The 9,971-nt window shown below is 40.5% G+C and overlaps 1 protein-coding gene across 1 annotated transcript in view; it reads right to left on the bottom strand.

Annotated features, from left to right (window-relative positions):
- The window catches only part of IQGAP2 (IQ motif containing GTPase activating protein 2), a 319,224-nt gene that overhangs the window by 32,607 nt on the left and 276,646 nt on the right, over nt 1-9,971 (bottom strand). Inside the window, exons 29-30 of the mRNA XM_012802746.1 lie at nt 2,546-2,648; nt 1,827-1,968 (exon numbers count right to left, since the gene is read on the bottom strand). Of these exons, the coding sequence (XP_012658200.1) occupies nt 1,827-1,968; nt 2,546-2,648 (245 nt within the window). The remainder of the gene's footprint in view (nt 1-1,826; nt 1,969-2,545; nt 2,649-9,971) is intronic.

Raw genomic sequence — 9,971 nt, 5'->3', positions numbered from 1 at the left:
GGAAATGAATGTTGTCTGGAGCATGTCAGTGGCAGGACAGAAAGCTCTTACAGAAGATAAAAACCACCTGGGAACTCAGGACGGGCAGCGTGGCAGTATCGAGGGAAGTACGGATCCACGCTTACTCCCTTCTGTCCCACCTCCCCCTTCCAGTCAGACCTCGCCCCACTTCATTGTTTGTTCTAATGTGCTGACATGCACCTTTTTGTTCATGTAATTCCTGAAAACTGCATTGTTTGAGGACGTGTTTTTGATTCATGGTGTTACAACTTGAAACCCAGTGTTGCTTTCACTTTGCGAGTAAACAGAACACAGAGAATATCCACGAGGTCTTGATGAAAAAGACATGGTGTTAATGTACAGTGAGAGAGCTTCACTTGAAGTCTTTGGGGGCAGGAAGCAGGGTGTAACAGTCAAAGCTAGTAACATATCCAGGATTAGTTTAACTGGAAAGGAGGCTGGTAAGTCAGATGTTGTCAGAATATCTTATCATATGTGTGTCATTTTGGATTTTAATTTAATTTTTTTTTTTTTTAACAGTTTTTGGCTGGGGCTGGGTTTGAACTCACCACCTCTGTTATATGGGGCCGGTGCCCTACTCACTGAGCCATAGGCGCCGCTATAATTTAATTTAATTTTTTTGAGACAGAGTCTCAAGCTGTTGCCCTGGGTAGAGTACCATGGCGTCATATATCATAGCAACCTCCAACTCTTGGGATCAAGTGATCCTCTTGTCTCAGTTTTTCTATTTTTAGTAGAGATGGGGGTCTCGCTTTTGCTCAGGCTGGTCTCAAACTCGTGAGCTCAAGCAGTCACTCCCCCTGCCTCAGCCTCCAGAGTGCTAGGATTACAGGCATAAGCCACGGTGCCCGGCCTTACTTTATTCCTTTTTATTTTGGGGGGCAATGATTGAGGGTACGTAGACCCAGGTTATGCTGCTTGCATTTGTTAGGTAAAGTCCCTCTTATAATTATGTTCTGCCCTACCATTTTACATTTTATACCAGAAATTAAAGTTGGTTAAAGAAATTTATTTCTACACTAATCTTTTGATCACTCTGAAACAGGTATCTTCAGTCAACTGAAGATTTTCATAGGCTGAGTCCATCCATTTCCTTTTCTTTTCTTTTTTTTTAGAGACAGAGTTTCAGTTGGTCACCCTGGGTAGAGTGCTGTGGTATCATTACGGCTCACAGGAATTCCCAAACTCTTGGGCTCACGTGATCCTTTTGCCTCAGCCTCCCAAGTGGCTGGGACTACAGGTGCCCACCACTATGCCAGGCTAGTTTTTTTATTTTTAGTAGAGATGGGGGTCTCATTCTTTCTCAGACTGGTCTCCAACTCCTGAGCTCAAGCCATCTGCCCATCTCAGCCTCCCAGAGTGCTGGGATCATAGGTGTAAGCCACGGGTGCACACCTGGCCTCAACTGCATTTCTTTCTTTCTTTCTTTTTTTTTTTTAGCAGTTTTTTGCCAGGGGCTGGGTTTGAACCCGCCACCTTGGGCATATGGGCCGGGGCCCTACTCCTTTGAGCCACAGGCACCACCTCAACTGCATTTCTTAGAGGAATCAAATCACTCCATGGCGGGCTTTGTAAACTATTATAATATTTAGTTCCTTCCTAAATTATTAGGAGTCTATTACTTTTTGGTTAGATTTGTACTCGTCACGCAGCTTGACAGAGTGTTTACTGGTTTAATGGATAAACATAATGGACTTGCCATATCCACACACTTTTAAATGAATTATTTGGGATTTAACCATATTGGATTTGCGTGGTTTAAGACACGTAATTGGAGCCATGTGCCCTTTTAAGCCCCAACTTACTTTATCATGAGGCTTTGACCATCTATACCTTCGCCATCCTCTATATCGTATTTGCTTGTCAAGAAAAGGGAAATCTCAGTCTTTGAGAGTTGACTTAGTGTGTTTTCCTTGTCAGGGTCATTGTCGTCAACTGCTCCTTCCCCTGTAGAAAAAACACAGCTGTGTTATTCTTCCAATTCACTCGGTGTGATGATGGCACCTTTGAGGCTGTAATATAAACGTTCTGTGGGAAAGTTAGGCTCAGTAATCAGGCAGCAGATCATGGTCTTCACAAAACCCATATTCTCCTCTAGCTGAAGTGGCCTTTTAAATACTTGACTGAAACATTAAAACAACATGGGACATAGACCTTCCAAATGTGAATAAATTACTAAAAGGTAGAACTGTTAATAAAAGAAATCCTTAGAAAACACATTCAGGAATTTTTAATTTTCTAGTAAATTTCGTTCTTTAATGAGATTCTCTTTCTTCATGATCCAGGTTGACAAATCCTTTTGGATATATCTGGAGCTTACCTTCGAGACTATCAAATCACGTTACAATTTAGGACACTATCAATTACAGAATTCTTACTATAGGAAGGAACAACTGTAGTTATTATCCTTTAAATAAGTGTGAGTATCAAATTCCAAAAATTTATATATATTTTTTATCTAGAATATAAAAACCAACCAACCAAAACAACTAAACAAAAACAAGTGGAAGGAATAAGGTCTTACCAAGGAAAGATTCCACGGTAGGTACTTCTCCCAGCGACCCCAACAACTCGCTCAGTAAGTCATTTTTTTCAGAGACAATTGCATCCTGGTGTTCCAACAGGAGCTGTATGTGGAAGCAACACACACGAAGGTAAAAGGAAATTCTCAACTGCTACCATATTTACGTACAGTAGAACCTCCATAGCTGACCACCTGCCTGCACTGGCCACCTCCTTAAGGTCACCTAATTTTCCTAGATCAGACACGCACCACATGTCCCTATCAGTACAGTTTTATGCTGACCAGCTCTCTAGGTCCACCAGCTCCTTACAGTTCCTTGAGTGGTCAACTTACAGAGGTTTTACTGTTCGTTATCATTCTTTTTGTGGTAACTTACTCCTAATGCCCTTTAAATCTTAAATATAAGTCTGATGTTTATTACAATTAGAGATAATTGAAGAGGTTTCTTTTTTTTTTTTGAGACAGAGCCTCAAGCTATCGCCCTGGGTAGAGTGCCGTGGCATCACAGCTCACAGCAACCTCCAACTCCTGGGCTTAAGCGATTCTCTTGCCTCAGCCTCCAGAGTAGCTGGGACTACAGGTGCCTGCCACAATGCTCAGCTATTTTTTGGTTGTAGTTGTCATTGTTTGGCAGGCCCAGGCTGGATTCGAACTCGCCAGCTCTGGTGTATGTGGCTGGTGCCTTAGCCACTTGAGCTACAGGCGCTGAGCCTGAAGAGGGTTTTTATTTTATCTCAGGAGGGAGATAAATTTCTCTACATCAGAAAATTACAGCAAGAAAGGAATTCATAGCCTTTTCCCAGCAAGACTTTGCAAGATCTGCGGAGGGGCAGCCTTCTATCACCCGACCTCTGTGTCCCACTCCACCTTTATCAAAAAAGTCAAAGTTGCTCCTGCTTTGTTTTTATTGCTGAGTAATGTCTTGGCTAGTCAAGGTTTTTTCTGATTCCATATAAAACTAAGTATTACTTTTTCAAGATCTTTAAACCATGACAATGGAACTTTAATAGGGATTACATTAAAATTATATATTACTTTGGGTAGTATGGACATTTTAACAATGTTAATTCTTCCCAGCCATGAGCATGGTATGTTTTTCCATTTGTTAACATTTTCAGCTATTTCTCTTCTTAGAGTTTCCTAGTTCTCTTTACAGAGGCCTTTCACGTCCTTTGCTAGGCGAACTCCCAGATATTTCATCTTCTTTGGCACTACTGTAAACGGAATAGAGTTCTTGACTATTTTTTCAGTTTGACTGCTGTAAGCACAGTAAGTAAAGCAAGTAGACAGTCCTCAGAATGGGAGATGATATTTGCTGGTTATGTCTCTGACAAAGGTTTAATAACCAGAATCCACAGAGAACTCAAATGTATAGCAAGAAGAGAACAAGTGATCCCCTCTCAGGGTGGGCAAGGGACTTGAAGAGAAACTTCTCTGAAGAAGACGGGTGTATGGCCTACAAATATATGAAAAAAATGCTCACCACCCTTAATCATCAGAGAAATGCAAATCAAAACTACTTTGAGATATCATCTAACACCAGTAAGATCAGCCCATATCACAAAATCCCAAAATCACAGATACTGGTGTGGTTGTAGAGAAAAGGGAACACTTCTACGCCACTGGTAGGATTGCAAACTAATACGTTCCTTTTGGAAAGACATCTGGAGAACACTTAGAGAACTAAAAATAGACTTGCCATTTGATCCTATAATTCCTTTATTAAGTATATATCCAGAAGACCAAAAATCACACTATAATAAAGATATTTGTATCAGAATGTTCATTGCAGCCCAATTCATAATTGCTAGGTCATGGAAGAAGCCCAAGAGCCCATTGATCCATGAATGGATCAATAAATTGTGGTATATGTACACCATGGAATACTATGCAGCCATTAAGAAAGATGGAGACTACCTCCTTCATGTTTACATGGATAGAGCTGGAAAATACTCTTCTTAGCAAAGTATCCCAAGAATGGAAAAAAAAAGTATCCAATGTACTCAGCCCTACTATGAAACTAATTTATAGCTTTCATAGGAAAGCTATAACTCAATTTTAGCCCAGGAATATGGAGTGAAGGGAGAGGGAGGGCCGAGGGGAGGGGGGAGGGAGGTGGATGGAGAGAGGGTGATTGGTGGGATCACGCCTATGGTTCATCCTATAAGGGTACATGTGAATCTCTCTAAATGTAGAGTGTAAATGTCTTAACACAATAACTAAGAAAAAGACATGAAGGCTATGTTAACCAGTTGGATGAAGGTATTTCAAATTGCATACAGAAACAGTACACTGTACCCCATAATAGTATTAATGTACACTGCTATGATTTAATACAAGATAATTAAAATAATCTACCAAATAAATATAAAATAATTAAAAAAAAAGTCAAAGTTGGCAGCTCCCATAGCTCAGTGTGTAGGGCACTGGCCACATACACCGAGGTTGGAGGGTTCGAACCCAGCACAGGCCAGCTAAAACAATAATAACAACTACAACAACAAAAAATCGCTGTGCATTGTGGTGGGGAACCTATAGTCCCAGCTACTTGGGAGCCTGAGGGAAGAGAATCACGTAAGCCATGATTGAGGTAGCCATGAGCTGTGATGCTACAGCACTCTACTGAGGGCAACAGCTTGAGACTCTGTCTCAAAAAAAAAAAAAAGTCAAAGTTGGGGGGAATGAATCTAGAACAAGGCAGAGGTATCTCAGCTTACACTGGTAGCAAAATGGAAGTGTATTTCCATGCCCCTCCAGAGCAAAGTAGGCCTGGAAATGCACTTCTGTGGTTAGGTGTGGTAATAAGCACACTCCAGTCATTTAAAACCACCACCACTCGCTATTTTAATCTGTCCTGAAGTTCTTTCATGGATAAGGACAGTAAAAACGGCTGTGGTTCCCTCTTTCAGGACCCTAAAAAGGCTCAAAGATGAGTAACAACTGCTGGGGTATCTCTCTGGGTCTGACGTAGAGGGACCATGATTGACTCTTACAGAACAGCAGCATTGGAGGGGAAAATCATGGAGGGTAACACATCTGGTTTTGTTTGCATCTATAATTAAATTAAAACAATGTTTCCAAAGTATGGGGCTGGTTTCCCTGGTGATAGGAGATTTAATTTTAGTTGTTTTGAACAACTACATTAATCATAAAGTAGTCTGTTTCCCATCTTTTTTCCAACAGCTTTCTAATTCACATACAATAAAGTCCACTCATTTAAAATATACAGGGTAGGTTTTGGTATATTGAGAGCTGTGCAGCCATCACCACCGTCTATCTAACTTTGGAACATCTCACTAAACTAAAAGGAACCCTCTGCTCAATTAGCAGTCATTCCCCATTACCATGCCTTCTTACCCCGGGAAATCACGAATCACTTTCTGTCACTGAATTTGACAGCATTGAGGACTTTATATAAATGGAATCACCCAGGATTTGTCTTTTTGTGACTGGCTCCTTTCAGCTGGCATGATGCCCTCAAAGTTTACCCATGTTCTGGCATGGATCAGAATTTCCTTCCTTTTTAAAGCTGATTAAATGTCTATATCCCACTTTCTCCATTCATCTCTTGATGACACTGAACTATTACGAATGATGCTGCTATGAAGATGGATGTACAAATACCTCCTCAGCTCTGCTTTCAATGCTTTTGGGTATACATTCAGAATCACCTGGTAATTCTCATTTTTTTAAAAACCGACATGCAGTTTTCCCTGGCAGTTACTCCATTTTACATTCCCACCAACAGTGTACAAGGGCTCCACTTTCTTCACATTCTTGTTAACACTTTTTTTTTTTTGCAGTGTTTGGCCGGGGCTGGGTTTGAACCCGCCACCTCCGGCATATGGGGCCAGCGCCCTATCCTTTTGAGCCACAGGCACCGCCCTCTTGTTAACACTTTTAAATATATATATTTGTCATCCTAATAGATGCGAGGCAGCATCCATTGTGATCGTGATCTTGACTTCCCCAAGTCTTAGTGATGCTGAACATTTGTTTATGTGCTTTCTGACTGTGTGTACATCTTTGTAGAAATGTCTATTTACGTTCTTTGCTTTGTTTTCAATTGGGTTGTTTTGTTATTGAATTGTAGCAGTTTTTTATGTAGCCGAGATGATAATAAGCCTTTTACCAGACATGATTTACCAATATTTTCTCCCATTTCATAGGCTGCCTTTTCACTAAGTTGAGGGTATCCTTTGATGTATAGTTGCTTTTTAAAATTGGATTATTTCTTTTTAACATTAAGTTGTAGGATTTCTTTGTATATTCTGGATGTAAGCCCCTTAGATAGATTATTTATAATTATTTTGTCTCATTCTCACAGTTGTCTTCTCAATTTCTGATGATACTTACTATTTACAGCACAGAAGTTTTCAATTTTGATGAAGGCCAATTGATTTATCTCTTTTGCTACTTGTGCTCTGGTGTTAAATCTAAGAAACGATGGCCTCATCCAGGGTCACAAAGATTTACTCCTGTGCTTTATTCCAAGAGTTTTATAGTTTTAGCTCTTACATTTAGGTCTACGATCTATTTGTAGTTCATTTTCTTATGGGGGTGGGGGAGAGAGGGGCCTACTTTCTCGGTTTGGCATGTGGATTTCCAGGTATCCCTGCACCATTTGTTGAAAAGACTATTTTCCCATTGAGCTGTTTTAGCCTCTGGTTGAAATCAAATTGACCATAAATTTAAGAGTTTATTTCTAGACTCTCAATTCCAATCCATGGATCAATGCTTATCCTTATGGCAGCATAGGACTGCTTTGATTACTGCCTTTTCTGTTCCTTTTTATCCTTTAGATTAGTTAAAAGGGAAAGTGTCTGTTTAATGCTAAATTTTCTGAACACTGACTACTTTCCTGACACTTAATAATTGGGTTTGTAACAAAGACAGAGCACATCTTCCATACATAGTTTCAGGGCAGGGAAGGGACTAGATTCAACTATTTTGTTTTTATTATACTCACTTTCTTCTAAACTTTTTGTTTATTGCAAGGTGTGATAGTTTTTCACTATAAAAGAGGTACTTTGTTTTAAAGCCAAGAAAAATATGCAGGTTTTTTTTTTTTTTTTTTTTTCAAAAAACAGAGCCTCATTTTATCATCCTCGGTAGAGTGCCATGGTGTCACAGCTCACAGCAATCTCCAACTCCTGGGTTTAGTTGATTCTCTTGCCTCAGCCTCCTGAGTAGCTGGGACTACAGGTGCCCGCCACAATGCCCGGCTATTTTGTTGTTGTAGTTTGGCCCATTATTTTCAGGAAGGAAAGTTGATTCAAAGAAAGACATTAAATGATAGGGGTGATATCTGGTGAAATCTGGAAAGGAGGTTCACAAAGTATTACTGGGGGAAAATAAATCAGAGAAAAGAACAACGTAAGTAAGAGGAATTACTATGTCTCTACTATGCTCTTGTTCTCTGAAGATAGGACAGCTGAGTTGACTAGCTTTGGAAATAGATGATTTAGGCGGCCAGCTTTTACCCTTCATTCTGATAATTATAGAACATAAAAAAAATTCTGAAAAGGCTCCTTAAAAAGGAGTTGAAGTTGTACGTATTTCTTAGAGAGGGAGAGGCAAGTGTGTGGCCACAGGCGTAGTGAGTCAGCTACTGCTGTGCTTACGTCTGCACGTGGATGCCGCCTCCGCAAACAGACAGACGGTAAATGGGACAGTTCTTCCCTGTAATTACCCAATTTCCCTTCCTTACATCTGTTTCCAGCCTAACACACAAAGGAATTCCAAATCGGTCACAAGCTGTTTCCCAGGACTAGATTCTGTTTGCAATTCTTGTTAACAAAAGGAGTAGACTGTTTCTCCTTAAAAGATGAGTAGTCTAAATTAATACAGTAACATTCTTCCTCTATGCTACCCTTGGGAAGGAATCTCTAAAATACGAACTCTTCACCACTTTTTTTGGCATGTAGATATTACCTTCAGTAAATGTGCAGGCAAGATGTGCATTTTTTTTAGAGGGATCGTGTACCATAAAAACAGAGAAATGGGTCATTGCTTGAGTGTGAATCAGACTATTTATACTATTGACAGTAATAATAGAACACTGCTGAACACCATCATGGATTTGGGGTGTTTATATATAGAGAAAAGAAAGTTAGCCTATTCATTTAGTCAATACTTGAGAGCTTTGTTGCAAATGTCAGAGAAGTTCCCTGCTCCAGCCCTAACAGAGGGAAATCAAGACCAGCTCCAATCTTTCCTTCAAGCCCACATTCAGGCTTTAGTTTCTTAGAAGAGCTTCATAATAAAGACTGAAATTTTAGAAAAAGAAAAAAAAGACTGAAATTGTAAGCAGCCAATTTGCTTGCTACTTGCTGGTATAATATCTGGTCTGATGGGGGCAGGAACGTGACCTTCGAAGGCTGTGTACTCAGGTTTCCCCCTAGTTGTCTGTATAATCCCAAGTTGGAACATGCTGCACTGAAGTCTCTAGAATGCTAATGTGCACCTGTGTCCCCTGTGATCTTGTTAGGATGCAGGTTCTAATTTGCGAGGTCTGTGGTGCATTTGTAACACATCCCTGGGATCTTGCTTTGGCAAGTAAGGTCTGAAATGTTCTTGAACAGATTACCTTTTAAAAACAGATTAAAAAAAAAAAAAACCAACAAAACCCAGACTTTTCAGAAAACCAGTTCCAGTTGGTCTTTTAAAAAACAAAAACAAAACCCCAACCCCTCAATGCTCAGCTTCTCTTTTTACTTTAAATGATTGAAAGGCCATCCATCTCAGGCTTCCCAGCTGACTGCCAGCACAGCGCCCTGCCCCCAACAGGCATATTTAACACATGCTAATTGTGGCTGGTGTTTACATGGGAACCACAAGAAGAAGTCACACAGCACAGGATGGGAAATTGCCTGTTTCCGAGAAATGGGGGCTTCCAGAACAATGGAGCTGATTCTTTGCAGGAGGCTGCTGTGGGCAGGTAGTTTCTTATCTTCCTTGAGCCGCCTGTTTATGACCTCTCTATGTGCAAACAGAATAGAGAGAATAGTCTCTTTTTCCCAGAAAATCACAGGAAAATCTGATAGGATTCCTAAAAGAAGGGAGTGACAGCGTGTAGGTTACAGCATGGCTTTGGTGGCCAGGAGAACACCAGGGCCTGCCCCTGCTCAGGTCATAACCTCCGTATTTACCATCTGGCTTTGTACATGGAGCATGTCAAAAGTAAACCTTCTTGTCTGGGAGAATGTGTTTTATTAATGTATAAGAGCCGGGAAATAAATAATCAACGCGTTTTTAGGGTTAAGAATATGAGTATGAGCACCTGGGTAGTTTTGCAGAGACTACACATTTTCTTTTCTTTTCTTTTTTTTGAGACAGAGCCTCAAGCTGCCCCCTGGGTAGAGTGCCATGGCTTCACTGCTCACAGCAACCTCCAACTCCTGGGCTCAAGCGAGTCTCCTGCCTC

This window comes from Otolemur garnettii, unplaced genomic scaffold, assembly GCF_000181295.1.
Source record: "Otolemur garnettii isolate 467f Iridium unplaced genomic scaffold, OtoGar3 scaffold00017, whole genome shotgun sequence".
In the NCBI taxonomy this organism is placed as follows: Eukaryota; Metazoa; Chordata; class Mammalia; order Primates; family Galagidae; genus Otolemur; species Otolemur garnettii.
The sequence above is the reverse complement of the archived record's forward strand: the minus strand, read 5'-3'. Positions and strand labels throughout refer to the sequence as shown.